The 19,891-nt window shown below is 55.6% G+C and overlaps 1 protein-coding gene across 1 annotated transcript; it reads left to right on the top strand.

The window, feature by feature from the left end:
- The first annotated feature begins 3,942 nt into the window (after positions 1-3,942).
- CKB (creatine kinase B) lies at positions 3,943-7,396 on the top strand. Its single transcript, XM_036844050.1, has 8 exons — positions 3,943-4,045; positions 4,352-4,556; positions 4,762-4,916; positions 4,990-5,122; positions 5,467-5,638; positions 6,380-6,503; positions 6,729-6,918; positions 7,006-7,396. Exons 2-8 carry the CDS (start codon positions 4,364-4,366, stop codon positions 7,182-7,184), a joined length of 1,146 nt encoding a protein of 381 aa, XP_036699945.1. The 5' UTR covers positions 3,943-4,045; positions 4,352-4,363; the 3' UTR covers positions 7,185-7,396.
- The last annotated feature ends 12,495 nt before the right edge of the window (positions 7,397-19,891 follow it).

Genomic DNA, 19,891 nt, shown 5'->3' with positions numbered 1-19,891 from the left:
CCATGATGGAGACCCAGGTGCCTAGCCTCAGCCCCTCCGTGCCCCTGCCCTGACTGGGCCTGGGCCTTGGAGCCCCAGAGGGAGAAGGTGAGGGGCCTTGGTGGCCTCCCATTCTCTGGGGGTTCTTGTCCCTGTGGGGCCAGTGCTCTGGCCACCAGCTGCCTGTGTGGCTTCATCACTGTCCCCTTGCCTCTTGCTCTCGACACTGAGACAACCCAGCTCCATCCACGGCTCGCCAACCTTTGTTCCAGGTGACTTTGCACCAGCCTGAATCACCCCCTAATTGCTCTCCTGGGAGATCTCAACTTTCCACTTCTCGTGGGGGTTCCTTTTCCCCAGGCTTGCAGCTACTCAGCGGCTGAGTGCCTACTAAGAGCCTAAATTAGGACTCCCGACTTCCCACTCTCCTCTCTGTGACTGGCTGGCCAGCTCCTCCATTGCCCCCTCCTCCAAGCAGCCTTCCCAGGGCTGTCCATCTGAGCCTGCCCCATCAGCCTGAGTCCTCAAGCACCAACTGATTAGCCAGGTCAGGTGGGTACTTTGCCCAGGGCAGAGTTTATATATTGGGCACCACCCTAAAAAGAACTGATACTGTATGAGCCCAGCTAAGTGTCATCACATTGAGTCTCCCCCACAATCCTGTGAGAGAGGGACCACCACTTTACAGATGGGGAAACTGAGGCTCAGGGAGGTCAAGTAACTTGCATAAGATCACACAGCCAACGTGGCCAAAGCGGGATTGGGATTTAAAGCCAGTAAACTTGGCTTCAGAGAACTAGTGGCAGATTTGAAGAAAGCTGGGAACTGGCAGGAAGTAGGCCCTGGAGGAAAGGGAGACCCTGAGGATGCCCACTGGGGGAGGCTTCTCTGCTCTCATCTCAGGCAGGGATCAGGTGACCCAAGGTCTCCTCTTCCCTGAGCAGCTCAGTCTCCTGCCCCACCATGCTCTGTGACCACAAGGCAGCCCCTGCTCCTTTTCTGACCCTAACTAACTTCCCTTTTGGGTTTTGCGGAGCTCAGGGACAGGGGACCAGGAGGAAGCAATGCCCACCCTGGCTGCACTCTGAGCACAGACTCTGAGGATGGCCTCGCGTCCCCTGCTTGGATCCTGGCCCTGCCCTCCTACGTGGCTCACCTCCACCTGCCCTGCTCTGTGCCTGCCCCGCTGAGCAGGGTCATGCTCTGTGGATGAAAGGCCGGGGACTCCTTTGAGGCTCCCCACCCCCTCCAGGGCCAGGTGGTTAATGTATAACCGGGTGTGATTTCCAAGAAACCTGGACCATAAATGGGCCCGGTGATGTCACCCAGCTTCTTGCCCGGACGCGGCCAAACCGGCTCCTGTGGGCCCTAGGGAGAGTGGAGGGTCCACAGACGAGGGCAAGTGTAGCTGGGGGCAGTGTTCTTCCTGCTGAGGTGGAGGCCGGTACCCTCCTGGCCCCCTTCCTGCTCCCCTGCTTGGGACCACCCAGGCTCCCAAGCAGCCCCTGCCTGGTGGGGGGCCTCACCCTGACTTTTGGGTCTAAAGGCCTCAAAGGCCCCCTCCCCCCTTCCCCCATCACAGCTGCTGACCATGTGCGCTATCAGACTGAGTCCAGCCCAGGCTTGGCCAGCCGTGAGTCCCCAGGGTGGGCCCCAGTTCAGGTTAGCACAGGGCCAGTCACTCCAGGACCGCTGAGGGACTGCCGACCTCCGACCCGGTCCCCCATCACGCACCTTCCGATCTTCCCTTTGCTCATCTGCAAAACTAGGACAAAACACTCATCTCCGAAGGCTGAGGATTACTGGAGCCCCAGGCAGCAGCATCGCTAGGGCCCGGCCCTGCGCAAGACCCCAAGCCTCTGGACTTCACCTCTCCAGTGTGGACCTTGCTTGTGGAGAGAAAGGGAGGCAGGGGTCCTTTCCTGCCCTCATCCTCCCAAGTTGGTCAGGCCCTTGGTGGCCTGAGCATGGGGGAGGGGGGCCTTCTGGGAAGCTGCAGAGGCTACAGACAAAGAGGAAGCCCTGAGTGCCACCCCTCCACCCGCTGGGGTCTGAAAGCCAAATAGGCCTCTAGGACCGGCAGCTCTGTTTCTAGAAACAGAAACTTGAGCCCATCAGGCCTTTGGGGTGGAGAGTTGGGAAAGGCAGCTGCAGATATTTCTAAAATTAGGGGAAGGGGTTGCAGGGGGCGCAGAACACAGGAATTTCAGGCTTAAGGGACACCTGCTGTCTGGCCAGTCCAGACTCATTTGCCTTTTTTACCTTGGCTTGTTTCATGGGTCTAAAAAATGCTGACTGCGAGCAGGTCAAAACACGCCAAGGTGAGCAAGAGAAGAGGCAGAAGTCTCTCCGCAGTAACCACGGGGGACAGAGCACAGAGGCAGAGGCAAAGGGACTTGCTCGCCCTTTGCTCCAGTGCCCATTCCTCAGAGGCACAAAATACGCTGGAATGCCCGCTCTGCCCCAGCCTCCGCACGACCCATCTCCTCGCATCTCCGGATGATATTTTGTTCACATAGCTGCTTGCTCACAGCCAGTCTTCCTGCAGCAGCAGCAGTGTTCACCTTGCTGCCCACAGAGCACACTGTGCAGTCCTGGCGGGATTTTGTTAAATATACATGTAGATAAGGGTCTTCCCCCTTCCTTGCTTCATTCACAGAGCAACGTATGATGGACATCAACCACACAAGCTCCAATTCACGCTTTTTAATAGCTGTATAATATTCCACACTGGGGAGATGCCTTCCCTACCCCCGGCCAGTCCCCAAGTGATGGGCATCGAGTTATATCCGGGTTTGTTTGTGTTTGTTTCTCCTACTACACATCTCTTGGTCTATCTGCAAAGAGAAATGAGACTGTCTATAGGCTGGATTCCTAGAAGTGTGATTGCTGGGTCATGGAGTATGAACATTTTAAATTTTAATAGATACTGCCAAATTACTTTCCTAAAACGATGTAGCAATTCACAGTTGCAGGCAGCATGTGAATGCTTGTCTCCCCACATTCCAACCCATAGCCAACACTGGCTGGTATCAATTTTTTCTTTTTTTGCCAGTCTGGGTGTGTTGGGGCTAGTGGAAGGCATAGTCGTTATTTTAACTTGCGTGATTCTGATTTTTAGTGTCTTTTTTTTTTTTTTTAAATCTCACATGTGCTTATTGTTTGTTAGCATTTCCTCCAGTCTTTGCCAAAAGTCTCTGAGGACTGCCTTTGGGGGTGGGGTAGGGAGATGAACCTGTCCCCTGCAGAGAGGGCACAGGCCTGGGGTCTGGGGACTCTGAGACTGTGCACTCCGCAGCAGAGCCAGAGTATTTCCGCATCAACCAGGAGGGGCTGGGCCCGGGGGTCTCTGGCTCAGACGCCCCAAAGCCCGGGGACTTGCCCAAGGTCAAGGCACAAAGGGTGCCGCCGGGCTGGGCCGCAGCCAGGCTGCGCCTCCGGAGCGCCTTCGCTCTGCACCAAGAGCGCCCGGGAGATGCCTGCGGGCACCTTGGAGAAGGTCGGCGGCTCGGGGCCAGCTCGGACGGGGCGGGAGAAGGGGGGGCGGCGGGGGTTTGGCAGTACCTGCTGTGGAAGCCCTGGACGCCCTCGCCTGGCCCCTCGCCGCGACCACCGCGGGGACTGGCAAGACGAGGGAGGGCAGGAGCCATGGTGCAGACAAGCCCGAGCGTCCTCAAGTGCCTGGTGGCCCTCCTGCCTCGGTTTCCCGCTCGGAGGCAGGCGGGGGGTGGGGGAATCCAGAATGTCCAAGGGCCTGAGGTTCCGGCTTCGGGATCCTGGGCGGGCGTGGGGTGGGGTAGGCGGGCTGCGCGGGGTCCCAGCGAGGGGATAGTCGGGGTGGGCTGCCTGGGGTGGGGGGGCTCCGGGGGGCTGCGGGCGGCGGACAAAGCGACGGCACCACCCCGTAGCGTGGTCCAATGGAATGAATGGGCTATAAATAGCGGCCAATGGGAGGCCCGCGTCGCGCCCCTTAAGAGCCGCGGGAGCGCGGAGCGGCCGCTGTTCGCCTGCGCCGCGCCCTGAGCTGCCGACCGACCGAGAGCCCCCGCCCCCGCCCGGCTGCTCAGTGAGTGGGCCCGAGGGCGGGGGTGTGGGGGTGGGTCGCGGGGCACCGGGGCAGGGGCGCTGCGCATGGAGGGGGCTCGGGGGCCGCGGCGTCGCGCGCTCCCGGCACGCCGGGGCCCGCCGCCTGGAGCGGGCGCGCCAGCTAGGCCGGGGGTCCTGGGCGATGTGGTAGCCCCCTGCGCGCAGTGCCGACCCCGCTGACCTTGGCCGCGTCCCGGGCGACCGGTGCCCGGGGCCCTGGGTGGTTAGCAGGTCCCCAGGAGGCCCGGAGCCTCGGGTGCCCGCTGACCCCCGCGTCTCCCCGCAGCCCGCCGCCGCCATGCCCTTCTCCAACAGCCACAACACGCTGAAGCTGCGCTTCCCGGCCGAGGACGAGTACCCCGACCTCAGCGGCCACAACAATCACATGGCCAAGGTACTGACCCCCGAGCTGTACGCCGAGCTGCGCGCTAAGAGCACGCCGAGCGGCTTCACGCTGGACGACGTCATCCAGACCGGCGTGGACAACCCAGGTACGCGCACACCAGTCCCGGGGTCAGGGTGCCAGCGCTGTATCCGCGGGACACCCCCCGGCTAGGGCCCAGAGGCCCCCCCCCCGCCAGTCCCCCTCGGGCCAAAGTCCGGGCGCCCTCTTCCCGCGCACAGCCGCAGGGTCCTCAGCGGCTCGCTGAGGCCTGCCAGTGACGTCACTGTCCTCATTCCGCGGCCCCCCCACAGGCCACCCCTATATCATGACCGTGGGCTGCGTGGCTGGCGACGAGGAGTCGTACGACGTGTTCAAGGAGCTCTTTGACCCCATCATTGAGGATCGCCACGGCGGCTATAAGCCCACAGACGAGCACAAGACCGACCTCAACCCCGACAACCTGCAGGTGCCGGGCGGCCCGGGGCGGCGGGGCGGCCTGGGGAGGGGTCTCCCGGAGCTCACCTCTGCTTGGCCCCCAGGGCGGCGACGACCTGGACCCCAACTACGTGCTGAGCTCGCGGGTGCGCACGGGCCGCAGCATCCGCGGCTTCTGCCTCCCCCCGCACTGCAGCCGCGGGGAGCGCCGCGCCATCGAGAAGCTCGCCATCGAAGGTAAGGGTCGGGCCGGCCGGGCCACACTCCCGGTCCCGGTCCCGGCCCCTGCCGGCTTGTTTACTAGTCATCCGAGCCGCCGCCGACGCCGCGCTCTTATCTGCGCTCTGGCTCCGGTTTCCCGGAGGGACCGAGGCCCAGCCCCGCGCCTACAGCGTCCCGGGGCCCGGCGAGGGTCGGCTTGGGCCGGGTCACCGGCTCGGCCCGCCGCCCGGACCGAGAGGACTGGACTCCAGCCAAGCCGAGCGGGCACGGGGAGGTGGGGCGGACCCGTGTCGCTAGGGGTGGTGGCGGTGCGGGACAGGAGCCCACCCGCTCGTCCTCCTGAGCGCGCCCCTCCGCAGCCCTGTCGAGCCTGGACGGTGACCTGGCGGGGAGGTACTACGCGCTCAGAAGCATGACCGAGGCGGAACAGCAGCAGCTCATCGACGACCACTTCCTTTTCGATAAGCCCGTGTCGCCCCTGCTGCTGGCCTCGGGCATGGCCCGCGACTGGCCGGATGCCCGCGGCATCTGGTGCGTGCTCCCCAACCCCCCTCCCGCGGGTCCCCACTCCCCGCCTTCGTCCTCTCCCTGGCGAGGCCGAGGAGGAAGAGGGAGGGGCCGGGCTCCTGGGATGGGTTTGGTGCCACCCAGGCCTCCTCGCAGGTGACCTTGACCGCGCAGGTAAGTGAAGGACCCCGGCTAGTAGAGGCCTCAGCCTCTCAGGATCTAGGAGGTGGGGGACCAGTCGTGTTGGCTTTTCTCCTCCACCCCCCTCTGGGGAGCTGGAGCTACTTGTTTTCTCTCCTTTCCCACCCGCTCCCCCGCGGGGAGTCAGTCAGGTGCTGGGTGACGCAGACGCTTCCTCGAGTGGGCGGCGGGGGAGGAGGGCTTACAAGCGCCTGTTCACACTGTGCGTGTATCGTGGGGCTTCCGCGCCCAGCTACGGCGCATCCCCCTGTGGGGGGCTGTGCTGGCTGCCTCTGTCCCTTGTCCCCTTGGTGGGGACCGCACAGTACCTGATGGGCAAGCTGCGGAAGCGGCTCAGGCCTCTCTTTCCGTCCCCTCTCTGAGCTGTCCTGGCCTCCCTCCGTGCCCCCAGGCTGTTGACGGGGCTGGAGTCCGGGCAGCGGCCCCCGCTCCTGGGTACAGCTGGGATGAGCACCCCAGGGACCTGGGAAGTGCCCCCGGTCTGGGGACCCCCTAGAGTTTTTTTTCTGGATGTGCCCTGAGACCACAGTCCAGGGAGGAGGCTTGACTGTGCCCCTCCCCCAGGCACAATGACAATAAGACCTTCCTGGTGTGGATCAACGAGGAGGACCACCTGCGGGTCATCTCCATGCAGAAGGGGGGCAACATGAAGGAGGTGTTCACCCGCTTCTGCAATGGCCTCACCCAGGTCAGGCCTGGCCCCCGCTACCTGGGCTGGCACAGTGGGGGTTGGGTGCCAGGGAGGGGGCAGGGCCAGGCCCCCCGGTTCAGGCAGAGATGTAGGTGCCCCATTAACCTCCTGGGGAGTCCAGGTCTCAGTTGCCTCAGGGTCCTGCTGGGGGGCTCCCGGGTCTCAGCTTGTCCCCTGGGGGATGTCTCAGCCAGGCCTCCCCTCTCACACCTCCACCTCCAGATTGAAACGCTCTTCAAGTCTAAGAACTACGAATTCATGTGGAACCCTCACCTGGGCTACATCCTCACCTGCCCGTCTAACCTGGGCACAGGGCTGCGGGCAGGGGTGCACATCAAGTTGCCCCACCTGGGCAAGCACGAGAAGTTCCCGGAGGTGCTCAAGCGGCTGCGGCTTCAGAAGCGAGGCACAGGTGAGTGGGGTGGGGGGCCTCCAGGCACCCCTCTCTGCTGGGGCAGCCCCCTCCTCACCAGCCCTGCTGACCTGGCTGTCTCCCCAGGCGGTGTGGACACGGCTGCCGTGGGCGGGATCTTTGACGTCTCCAACGCCGACCGCTTGGGCTTCTCGGAGGTGGAGCTGGTGCAGATGGTGGTGGACGGTGTGAAGCTGCTCATTGAGATGGAGCAGCGGCTGGAGCAGGGCCAGGCCATCGATGACCTCGTGCCCGCCCAGAAGTGAAGCCCTGGCCTGCATCTGCCACCACCTCCAGCCCTGCTGCTTCCTAACTTATTGTCCGGGCAGCGCCCACCGTGCACCCCTGAGGCTCGCCGTTTGGCGGCTGAGCCCTTAGCCTTGCTGTAGAGACTTCTGTCGCCCTTGGTAGAGTTTATTTTTGTGATGGCTGAGATGTTGCTGATGCTGAAATAAACTAGGGTTTTGGCCTGCCCCAAGTCTGAGTGGTGCCTCCCCTTTCCAGGGGCAGCCCAGGGCTCAGCAGCCAGGCTCTGGGGCCTGAGTCTTGGGTCTGCCCTTTGTGCTTCACTGTAAGCTGGGACAGTAGTAAGAGGCAGGCACCCTGCTGTACCCACCTAGTCCTGTTCCACGAGCCTCTCCGCCATCCTGTCTACTTGGCTTCCCTGCAGGCCTGGGGTGGGCTGGTGGGGGAGGGACAAGAAGGGGGAGGAACTCCAGGGTGGCAGAGCCCCAGCCTGAGCATCCAAAGGATTTTTGGGCCTGGGGCGTGGAGCCTGGCACTTTGCTTAGCCCCATCCTGTAGCCTGGGGGAGCTGTGGATGCTGGGGGGAGGGCAGGAGCCCAGAAACTTGATACCTTTTCCTCTTCTTCTTGCAGGCAGCTGCTCCCTCTCCCACCTCAACACCTACTCTATCTCCTAAATAACGTCTCTCCTCCCCTTCCTTCCCTCCCAGCCTCCCATTAGGCTGAACTGTCCCCTCGCTCGCCCCTAGCCTAGCCCTCCAGCCCCTTCCAGGAAGCCCCAGGGCCCCGTCAGTCCCCCTCCTCCCTGCAGCCTCCTCTCCAGGACCCTCAGGTGTCCCAGTCCCTGGGCTTCCCATGGCAGGTCCCCACCAGAGGGTCCCTGAGCAGGAAGGAGGTTGGGGCTGTTCGGGACATGGCCTCCTGGTCTGTTTCCCAGCCACCTCCCGGCTGCTGCTGTCCCCATCTGGTCTCACTCGGGGGTCCCACCATGGGTGGGCACCCTAGGTGGGACGGGTGAGCCAGCCGGGGTCCTGGGCTCTTCCTTCGCCAGCTCCTCAGCTCTGCGGACAGTCTGTGCTGCCACCTGCTGGCCAGGGCCGCCTCTGTCCTCCCGTTCCTCAACCCCAGCAGGGTCTGCGATGCCCACCTCCCCATGCATCAGCCACACAGTCCTCCTGAGGTTATCCTGCAAGTGGGAGAAGCCAGGCGTGGCCTCCGCGCCCTGGACTGGGCAGTCTTGCCCACTAAGGATTGTGGGCGCTCACGTCCCAGGGGCAGCTTGTCAAGCCAGACCCCGAGGCCCAGGACAAGCAGGTTGGTGGGTCAGCAGTGGAGTAGGAGGTGCGCCCTGGCATCTGCCTCGGTGGCCAGGCTTGGTCTGAGGGGCCCATCCAGGCGGTGTCCAGGCTGGGGAGGGCTCTCAGGAGCCTTTGCCAGGGAAGGGGGCATGGGCCCAGAGGTTGGGTGAGTGAACACCTAGATAGGCTGAGCATAAGAGGGGATAGGCCCCCAGGTGCAGAAGACTGGCAGGGAAGGGGTCTCTGCACCTACTCTTGGGGTCCCTGACTGGCCTGGGGGCCAGAGGCCAGTTCTGGGCTGGCCCTGTTGCCATGAAGGTCCAGGTCAGGGGCACACATCAGGCAGGGGGCCCCTTTTCTCAGCTTCCTCCTCCAGCCACCGTCCCCCCACCGCCCTGCTCCAGCCAGTGTGGGCTGGGCCAGGCCAGACAGTGCTTAGTAGACGGTAGAGTCTGGAGACTCAGGGTAAAAAGGGCTGCAGGGGCCCAGGAGGCGTGCGCCTCCTCTGTGAAGGCCTCGCCCTGCAGAGAAGGGAGGCTGCGGGCAGCTCAGCAGAGAGCGGGAGCAGTGGGAGGCCTCCCCCAGCTGGTCCAGGAGCTGCCCAGTCTGGCTGTGTCACTACCATCCGAGGGGCCAGCAGGGTTCCTGGCCCGTCTGCCTGCGCCCACCCCGGGGGCCCTTGCCCGTGCTCCCTCCAGCTGAAGGACCTCCTGCTTGCTCAGGCCCCCTCACCACCGCCTGGACTGAGCCCGGGGTGCAGGCTCAGGAATGACTGTCCCGGAGCCACCCTCCCGTGTGCACGGGTACCTGAGGTCCCTGGTCAGGCAGGCATGTCACTTCCTGATACAGAGAATGTTCCAACACTTCCCTTTCACCACCTGCGCAGGCCTCTCAGGGCTTGGCGCAGGGAAGCTAGCTCCCTCAGACTGGCCTAAGCCTCGCCCTCCTGCCCTTGCCCGCAGCTGGGGTGGGGCACACCCAGCACCGGGGCTCTCAGAAACCTGGTCAAGCGAGCAGGGCGGGCACAGCTCGCCGGGACCCTGGGGGGAAGCGTCTTCCACAGGCTCAGAGCTACTGCTGCTCCCCTAGGCCGCTCGTTTTCCTCCCCACCGTTTTCCCTTTGCCTCACTTTTACTTCTCACTTTATTTCTCATTTATTTTACCTGGCTGTATTGAATGCACGCTTGTAAGCTATAAGCTGCATTAATTCTTTTTTAGGACAAGACAGAGCTGACTATACACTCAGCAAGGGCACCTCTGCTCAGCAGTCCATGGACCCTTCAGCCACAGTCCCTACAACCTCTCCCCCTTTCCTCTGGATTCAAGAGACCTCTAAACAGGGTGGTTTTAATTTTCCTGAAACCATGGTCAAACATGGAAGGTCTAAGAAATGCCCCACCACACGACAACACACACTCGTATTCGCTCGCTGTCTCGGCGGAGGGCACCGATCAGCGCCAGTGAGAGCATCACACCTGCGGCGCAGCCAGGGCCCAGCCAAGAAACTTCTCCACCGACAGCCGGTCCGCGGGAGGAGGGGGAGCGGTCCCTGGGTACTGCCGGGCGCTCAGCACTATCACCAGCCTCCAACCTCTAGATGCCAGCAGTATTACCCACCCCGACTGCGACAATGGAAAGAAAATGTCTCTAGCATTGCCAAATATCCCCGGGGGGGCCAAATTGGCCCTCAGCTGCTTCAAGAACCATTGCCCTACAGAGATAATGAAGAGATGCAGTCACTTAGAACAGGGAAGAGCTGGTCAGGACTCCAACAATAAAGGGTTGTTAAAAAACCAGGCCACCTCCCTCCCTCGATGTGGCGCCACGCAGGCATCGACAGCAACGTGGAGAGCTCAGTGAGACGGTGACATGATTAAAAAAAGCAGAAGCGTAAAAGCAGGTTATAAAACAGCTTGTACTCTTGGGATCCCACACAGAACACGTATGGAAAAATCCTGAGCAGCAGTAGTCAGCTGTGGGTGGTGGGGTAACAGGTGATTTCCTTCTTTATACTTTATTTTCCAAATTTCCTACAGTGAACACATATTACTTACATAAATAGCTGAAACAAATTCTTTTTTTGAGTGGTTTAAAAAAAACACTGTAATGTGTCCCAGTTGGTGGGAGACCACTGAGGCTGCAGGGCTTCACCGCCACCACCCCCATTTGCTCTGGGCGAGCCTCTCCCCACCCCTGGGGTGGAAACAGAACTGGCTCAGGGATCAGCACCAGTGAGCCCACCCAGTTCCAAGTCCTGGGCTCTTTTCACTGCTCTTTGACTTTTCAGAACATCTTCGACGTCCAGTGTGCAGGACCTGCTGCTCTTTTTGGTAGCTGAACTGGTGGCAGTTGCCTGGAAGGTCCTTCATGCTGCATTTCTACCTGGAGCGGCTTGGTGCCTACACCAAAGCCCCATAAAGCACCCTTGGGGGCACACATGTACTCACTCCACAGGTAACAAAGGAAAACGATCTTTTCATTGGCAAGAAGTCATCTTGCTGCCTGTGAGGTTTCCAATGAACAGGGGACAGAATTTCAGCTTGGAGAAGCAAGGCTTTTTGACCCTGCTAAGGGTTGAGGCTTTTCACATGTGAACTGGATGACAAAAATCCCAGTTCCGGGCTTCCCTGGTGGTGCAGTGGTTGAGAATCTGCCTGCCAATGCAGGGGACACGGGTTCGAGCCCTGGTCTGGGAAGATCCCACATGCCGCGGAGCAACTGGGCCCGTGAGCCACAACTACTGAGCCTGCGCGTCTGGAGCCCGTGCTCTGCAACAATGAGAGGCCCGCGCATCGCCATGAAGAGTGGCCCCTGCTTGCCGCAACTAGAGAAAGCCCTCGCACAGAAACGAAGACCCAACACAGCCAAAAATAAATAATAAATAAATAATTAAAAAAAAAAAAAATCCCAGTTCCCAAGTCTGGCTAGAGGCTTTCTGCAGGGATCCATGCCCAGCATCTGGACTCTCTCTACCTTTCTCCCCAAATCTGTCTTTGTATAGCTGGTTCTGCTTTGCTAAAGACAAAGAGAAGTGAAGATGTTCTGCTTGGTTTCAGAAGTTCTAACTTTCACACCTTTCTCAGAGTTGGGGTCTTGTCAAAATCTAAGGCTCAACCTAAAGAATTAAGCTTAACACCCAGAAAAGTTAAAGAGTACTCCTTCCAGCCCCTCCTGTTGCTGATAAATCTCTGTGCATTCTCCTCTTCTGCTTTCGTAGCAAAACCCTGGCTTTGAGCCTGGCATGCAACTGCCCAGCTAGAGGAGCACATTTCCAAGACGCTCTTGCAGCATCCGTGGCTGCAGGGAAAACGCTTCAGAGGTCACCTCGGACAAGGGGCGCCCAAGCCCGGCGGGTGGAACACCCTCGCGTATTTAACCTGGTGCACACGGGTGACAGCCAGTATCACTCCTGACCTGGCAATGGGGACTGGGGCGGGGTCCTGCCTGGCCACACACTCATCCCACTGCAATGCCAGGCCTGGCTTGGTGCCTGCTGGTCCAGGAATTCAGTTGGAACTGAGACCAATGGCTCTAGAAACAGCCTGGCTTTGGGCCCCTCCCAGCCAGCGTGCACTCAGTCAGGATGGGACACACATGACCAGAGACTGACGGCAGTGGCATCAACACCCCCAGACTTGTTCCCATCTGCCACCTCGGTCCAACCCGGGGCTCCCTTGTGCACGTCTGCACTCTGCCTGCGATGCACCTACCTAGTCCCACTCAGTGTTCTCCTTATTTCAACCCCCTCGTCGAAGGATACCAAGCTGGGTGTCATGCTTGTTCTTAAGGGTCACATCTCGTGGGGCAGCCCAGACACCCCTGAGCGGAAGTGTGGGAGAGCACTTCTCTCATGGGGTTCACAGGCGGACTTTATCAATCCCTGAACAGAGGTAGCGGGCGAGCACCTTTCTCAGTGGGCTTACGAATCTCTCTCAGGAAGTGTTGGGGCCGCACACCTTCCTTCCTATCCTGGATTCCTCTTATATCCTCCTCTCCTGACTTCTTGGACTGTCTATTGGTCCTTGAGCCTCCTTGGAGGCCCCTGGCTCTATTTGTTTCTCTTTCTTTTGTTTCAGTGATAAAGTTAATCTGTTCAGTTGGCTCAGGGCCTAGGTCTCCTCCCTCCATCTCTGAAGGATTTAGGCCCTGGGACTCTTGTTCCTTTCCTTGACTAATCCAAGGGGCATCCTCAGGGTAACTAACCTGGCAGATTTCAGGTTGACTGGTGGCTCTCAGGGACCCCACTGTTGACACTGGGAGAATGCCAGGACAAATGACTACCATCTGGCCAGGATCAATCAGAGCCCCGTCATGTCAAGACACCCCAATAAAAAATGGGGGCAACTACAAGCATCCCGAAGGACTCCCCGCTAGGATGCGTATTAGCTAATTGGGGAAAACTTAGGATGGTTTAAGAAAAAAACAAATTAGTTTTCTTTTGCAATACTGCATGGCCCCAGTACGAACTAGGGGACCAAGAGATCTGGCAAAAAAAATTGGGTCATTAAATTATAATCCATCTTGCAGCTGGACTTATTTTGCAAAAGGAAAGGGACTTCCCTGGTGGCGCAGTGGTTAAGAATCTGCCTGCCAGTGCAGGGAACACAGGTTCGAGCCCTGGCCCGGGAAGATCCCACATGCCGCGGAGCAAGTAAGCCCGTGCGCCCCAACTACTGAGCCTGAGCTCTAGAGCCTGCAAGCCGCAAGTACTGAAGCCCACGCGCCTAGAGCCTGAGCTCCACGACAAGCCAAGCCACTGCAATGAGAAGCCCGCGCACTGCAACGAAGAGTAGCCCCCGCTCACCGCAACTAGAGAAGAGCCCACACGCAGCAACGAAGACCCAACGCAGCCAAAAATAATAAATAAAATAAAAATTTATTAAAAAAAAAACAAAAAGAAAGGTAAATGGAGGGGAAGTCCCATCCATCCAAATGTTCATGACCCTATTCCATAATCCAGGTCTGAAGAACTCCTGCTGGGTGTGCCTGGCTCACACCCCTTTCCAAGTGCCTTCTTCCCCCACGGGAGCCCGATGTTTTAGATGATCCCTTATGAGTCCACTTCCCTGGGGTCCACAACCAGGAACTCCTACCTCCCCCAATTCTGAGAGGCCACAGTCTTCCAGACCATTTACCCCTAATGCCCCATCTGGGGAGCTGGAGACCCCAGACCCCCATAAATCAGGCTCATGGATTTGGCGTTTGGAATATTTAACAATACAGATAGGGTTGAAGAGACAAAAAGGATTCAGGGACAACAGCAAAAAGCACGGTTACTGGCAGAGGCCCTAACCCCTGCACCATCTCAGGGTTTCCCACCCTTGCGAAGATCCATGGTGAGGACAGGATCCAGGAAGCCTGGATCAGAGCCACTGTCTCACTGAGAAAGGATCTGTTTTAAGTGTGGACAAGAGGGCCACTGGAAGAACGAATGCTCCCTGTATGGGAAAAGTCCACCAGGACCCTGCACAATAGATCAAGAGGGCCACTGGAAGCGGGACTGCCCTCAGTCCCGAAGGGGACTCGGGGCTCTCAAACCAATGATGGCTGAGAGGACCAAAGACTGACAGGGCCGGGGATCCGGGGCCCTCCCCAGCTCCCCAGTGACACATGGTCATTTCTCCAGAGGAGCTTTGGGTAACCCTTGGCGTGGCAGGTAGGAAAGGTATTTTCTTAGTAGATATGAAGACTGCCTACTCCGTGCTGATCTCCCTGGACCCCTGTCCTCCTAACCCTGTAAGATAACGGGGGTTGATGGAAAGCCCAAAACGAAGTGCTGCTCATGCCTGAGCGCCTCATTCCCTTGTTGGGAAATGGACTTGCTCACTAAATTCCAGGCATCCACCAAGAAAAACAATTACTCTTGGCCAGGGGAGCATGCTTCAGTCCCAAGTGAGAGGAGGTCTCCATTCCACCCCATCTAAGTTTTAAAACTATGGGCTGGTAAACTCGTTCACAGTGCTAGAACTAAAGGTTGCTTTCTTCTGCATTCCCCGGCTCCCAGACTCCCAATATCACTTTTCCTTTGAGTGAGCAAATCCGGACACTGTAATGCCATGAATGCCTCCTCTGTGTGTGCTTATAAAATTCAAGCCGAGGGTGCCTACAGAAGAGGAATGGAATGAGTGAAAAAATTGGGCTAAAAACTGTCCAGCTATCTTTAAAAATGGGATCACATGAGGTTACAGGAAAGCCTCCTCAAAGGCCAGACTGAGAGCCATAATTAAAAAATTTCTTAAACCCAGGGAGGATCCCCAAAATTGTGTGTGAACAGATTACCAAAATGTGAGGCCACTGGTCTGACTAAACTAACCATACCTGATAGGAACTTTGGGGGAGGGCTTCTCCCCTAAGCTAAATAAGGAAAAGTAAAACATTCCAACATAGGTGAATGGGTATATCAGCCCTTCAATATCACTGAGGTAGCCACCCAATTCTTTAAAAGAACAAACAAAAAAATGTCCTTGTCATACAAATCAAGTCTTTACAGGAACAGAGGTGTGGCTCCAAAAATAATCCAAAGTCCACCAATCCTTTTACCACTCCCAAAACTTCCCTATTTATCTTAAGAGGCTTGTAAGTATTAAACAAAGGGGAAACCTAGGAGGAACTTGCCTATGCCTGTGAGATGCAAATGTCCTACCAGGAACCCTTGTCTCTGCCATCTTTTTTTTTAAAGGAGTTTTCGATGTGGCCCATTTTTAAAGTCTTTATTGAATTTGTTACAATATCGCTTCTGTTTTTTATGTTTTCATTTTTTGGCCGCAAGGCATATGGGATCTTAGCTCCCCGACCAGGGATCGAACCTGCACCCTCTGCGTTGGAAGGTGAAGTCATGACCACTGGACAACCAGGGAAGTCCCTCTGCCATCTTTTTAAAATGCAAATTTTGAAAAGGGGCATAAATAATTTGGAACTTGCCAAGCACAAATAAAAATCTTAAACACCTTCCATAAATATTAGTAGAAAGGGTTTAGCCATCTAGATAAGTGAGCTTGATTTGTTCCATCTGCTAGAAACCCAATTTTAATCCAACCTCTTTGTAGACTGATGGATTTTACATTGCTGTACCTGACTCATGGCTGAAATTTTGGAATGGGAACTACGAGGCCTCTGTATTTGTTTGTGTGTTCATTTGTATCTATATGTGTGTTGTAGATGTATGGTATTGCCAAAAATTAATTCGTAAAAGAGCTCTATTTAATTGACTTAAAGGAAATTACGCGTTTATATAAATGCTCAGAAATAGAAAGTAATCTGGCCAGAATGAATTTCAGGTTCATGTCATCTGGAAAATATTTAGTACTAAACTGATATCTGGTACTGAAGGTGGCTTAAGCTTGTTGGTTTAATATAGACATGTCTTTAGAGTCATCAATGTTAAGTATACTACTTCTGTTGACCCTAGGTTTACTAGACCTTATATCTATTGCAAATTTGTCAGCAAGAAAAATAACTCAATGTGGAAAAAACAAAACTTAAGTTAAGATATGTGTTTTCAGTAAAAGGTGTGAGGAATGAAAAAAATACTGAAAAGAGTTATGCACGATCAGGGTTTTCTAAGATTGGATTGAATTTAGTTGGGTAAATGGATTTTGTTGGGAGTAAGCTAAAGTAAGACTTGGATTTGGTTTTTCTTTCTGTTAAGAGAACAAAGTTTTCTTGGAATGCCGTTTTTGATAACAGATTGTCTTTAAGTGATCTGTATTTGTTTTTGAGACCTCTTGTAACTTTGGTTAAGAAATTAGTATTGTCTCACAGAGACCGATGATCTTACTTGATCAAGTGTTTTAATTAAAACTTTTTGACAAACTCCCCAGATTCAAATTTTAATCAAAGTTCTTTTGACTTTCAGCTAACTTTGGGATGCTTTAGAGGGCTCCTGAGGCATCTCAGAGAGAAATATTTAACTAGTATTATTTATTTTATTTTAAAAAAAATATTTATTGATTTATTTGGCTGCGTTGGGTCTTAGTTGAGGTATGTGGGATCTTTCGTTGTAGCACAGGCTTCTTTCTAGTTGTGTTGGGTGGGCTCCAGGGTGCACAGGCTCAGTAGGTGCAATGCGCAGGCTTAGTTGCCCCGCAGCATGTGGGATCTTAGTTCCCCGACCAGGGATCGAACCCACGTCCCTTGCATTGGAAGGCAGATTCTTAACCGCTGGACCACCAGGGAAGTCCCAAACTAGTATTATTTAGTATGCTGAATTACATAGAAAGCATTATCACACGAGCCATAAAGCTACTTAAAAATATACTGTATGGATGAATGTTATTAATATAGACATTCTAAAAATTACATAAAGTTTCTAAAATTTGGGTATGTCCTGGTATAAGGCTAGAGTTCTAGTTGTTACCTTAAAATGTTGTTATGTCACAACAGTAACCAAGCTTCTTTATCAATTACACTGTAATCAGATGCTTAACCATGCCTTTTAAGTCTTTTGTTGTTGTTGTTAATATTTATTTATTTATTTGGTTGCGCCGGGTCTTTGTTGTGGCAGGCGGGCTCCTTAGTTGCGGCATGTGTGGGGGATGTAGTTCCCTGACCAGGGATCGAACCTGGGCCCCCTGCATTGGGAGCACGGAGTCTTAACCACTGCGTCACCAGGGAAGTCCCGCCTTTTAAGTCTTTTGTCATTTACAGAGTTATTGTACTCTGATGCTGTTACAAAAGTGCTTCATCTTCAAAAAGATTCATAGCAAGGCTAGGGAAGCAGTTACCACAGTTCCACATCAAGATGATGGCTATGCGAGGATTCCTGCCCATACGAACTCAAAGCAAGAAGCTGTCCCCCACCCCCCCACCCCTGGGACCCCCTAGATCAGGCATCTAGAGATTTTTACTCCCTGACAGGCAGGGTCAATGACCCTACTCAGCCCTGAAGCAGCTACAGAAGGCAGACCATCGCCCCTCTGCTTCCCATAAGATTGTGGGAGTAAAATCTCTGAGGGGGGAATGAGACAGGAAGGGGGCCAGACACAACCTTTAAAAGAATGACACAGCCCGAGGACACGACATAAACTGATTAGAACCAAATTGGTCCAAGATGGCGGAAGAGTCAACTTCCACTAGACCCTGAGCTTCAGTATACACTCATTGGAACACATAAGGAAGCTAAATGACACACCTACAGGTGCCATGACAGTTCCATAAAGGTAAAAAAGTGGGCAGTGGCCCAATTCCTGGAAATCCCCACCCCTTCCCACAAATAGCTGGAATACTCCTCCCACTCGTTAGCCTATGAAATTACCCACCACTATAAAAACTGACAACCCCATATCCTGGTGCCTCTTTCATCTTTTGAGATGGCTCACACTCTGTCTATGGAGTACTTATCTCCCTGCATAAACCTTTTCTCTCTTTTAAACAAACAAGCAAAACCAGGAAGGACCTCAGCCCTCACCCGTCCTTCTCCTTGTCCCCATCATGCAATGGTTTCACTGTGAATCTCCAGAGAACACTGGCTATGGGGTCAGGCTTTGGGTTTTTCCCCATTCATCCCACCTCACCCAAACTGGGCTGCTCCTATTTCTCGTTAGGGTGGTCTGTGTTAATATCAATACACGCCCAGGTTACTACACCATTTAGCAAATAAACAAAACTATCAAATTTTCACTGGAGTGAAAAGTCTAGTTTTGTCAATACTTTTGACCCACCAACTGCCCAACACATTAAGTAGCGCTACAATTTCAAAAAAGAATAAAGGTGGTCCGTACTCATCCATACTTGAAATTGTCGACTCTGCTTGACAGGGACCACCTGGGCTGCGCACCAGCAGTCACGGCGCCAGTGCCTGTCTTGGAGAGGAGATGCTGTGAGCAGAAGTCGGGACCAGAGGTCCCGCCTCCTCCTCCTTCCTCGAGACCAGACCAGAAAGGAGGATCCAGATGCTGATGGCTTTCCTCTATTCTCCAGCATCAAAGACATAGGATAACATGCCTTTGCTTTTCCAGTCCCGTTCCAGTGTTTTGGTTCAATTCATTAATGCTGTGATACTGGGAAACTCAACCCAGCAAAACGTGCCCTACACACCAAGCGAGGTCAAGACAAGAGGATGTCCTGCACAGCCTTTCAGGGTAACAGGAACTCCCACCCTCTACCCACAGGCTAAGTCGGTATGTGACAACCCATGAGACAAGCCCATGCCAAGCCTCCAGAGCTCTAAGAAGGAGGGGAGAGGACCAGAGACACAAAGAGAAGCCAGGTGGGCTGAGGGTGAAAACGCTGAAGACTGGGGGCAGCAGGTGACAGCTGAGCTGGGTGCTGAAGGACAAGCAGAGACTGGCCTGGGGACCCGAGCCAAGTAGGGACCAGCACAGCAGCCCCCAGGCTGCACAGTGCATTCAGGGAATGGGGTGCGCCTGGGGCTGGAGGAGCAGCCCGCAGCTCTGGTGTTGGGACATGGCTCTCAGGGGCACCCTCTACCAGAGGACTCCTGGTGCCACGCTAATGAACACAACCGCATATGCTCCTACTTCCCAGCTTATCTCCATGCAGAACATGCCTGCTCTGAGAAAGTATTCACACCTCCCCACGCCTGCTGGCAGTTCCCTCCCGAGAGAGGGAGGGCAAGTCAGTGCAGACCTCGCTCTGGAAAGAGGTGGTGAGCCAGGTGCCCCACACTAGGATGCTTCCTTTCTGGTCCCCAGGACCTGGCTTCCCAGGGCAGCAGGGTCTCATTTGGTCTGGCAGCAGAACTCTCCCCCGAAGCCCGCCACATCACTGCCTAAGGAAGTGTTGGCCCTAAGTCCCCTTAACAGAACAGAGGTGCATTGTCTGAGACGTGCTTTATTGGGATGGCGACAAGAAAGCCTGTCCAGCAGCATGCCAGGCCCACCGCTGCCCTTACACGTCCCGAGCTGGAGATGGGATGGGCCCTCCGTGCCTGCCTTTGTACACGCTACGCCCTCCTCTTCCACTGAGCAGACTTGTGGGGCTTCAGGCCATACCTGTCATCTCTACGTGCCTCCTCCACCCAGACTGGGCTTCCTGCTTGGCCCCGAGCCCTGGTGTTCCTTCATGCAGTGCTGGCCATACCAGGTTTCAAGGCTGTGTCTTTGTACTTCTTCCTGTGAGAACGTGCTTCTAGAGGACACAGGTTTTGCCTTATTTTTGGATCCCCAGAGCTCAGCACAGGGCCCTCCAGAGTAGCTGTCTCACCTTAAACCCCCCCAAGTATCAATGTCAATGAAGGAATATATGAACATAAAAACAAGGATAGAAAGTCTCCACATCTTGTCCTGAAACATCTGAAAAGAACTGGGGCAGTTTAACTTAGAGAAGCAAAATTCAGGGATGGAATACAATTTTTATCTTCAAATACTTGAGCCTTGACTAGTTAAAGGCTAGTCAAGGAGAGCAGGAGAGATTCCCAGGGTGGTGCAGGAAGCTGCTGTGCATCTGGAAAACGCAGAACCAGCCCGAACT

This window comes from Balaenoptera musculus, chromosome 2 (genome assembly GCF_009873245.2).
Source record: "Balaenoptera musculus isolate JJ_BM4_2016_0621 chromosome 2, mBalMus1.pri.v3, whole genome shotgun sequence".
Taxonomy (NCBI): domain Eukaryota; kingdom Metazoa; phylum Chordata; class Mammalia; order Artiodactyla; family Balaenopteridae; genus Balaenoptera; species Balaenoptera musculus.
The sequence above is the reverse complement of the archived record's forward strand: the minus strand, read 5'-3'. Positions and strand labels throughout refer to the sequence as shown.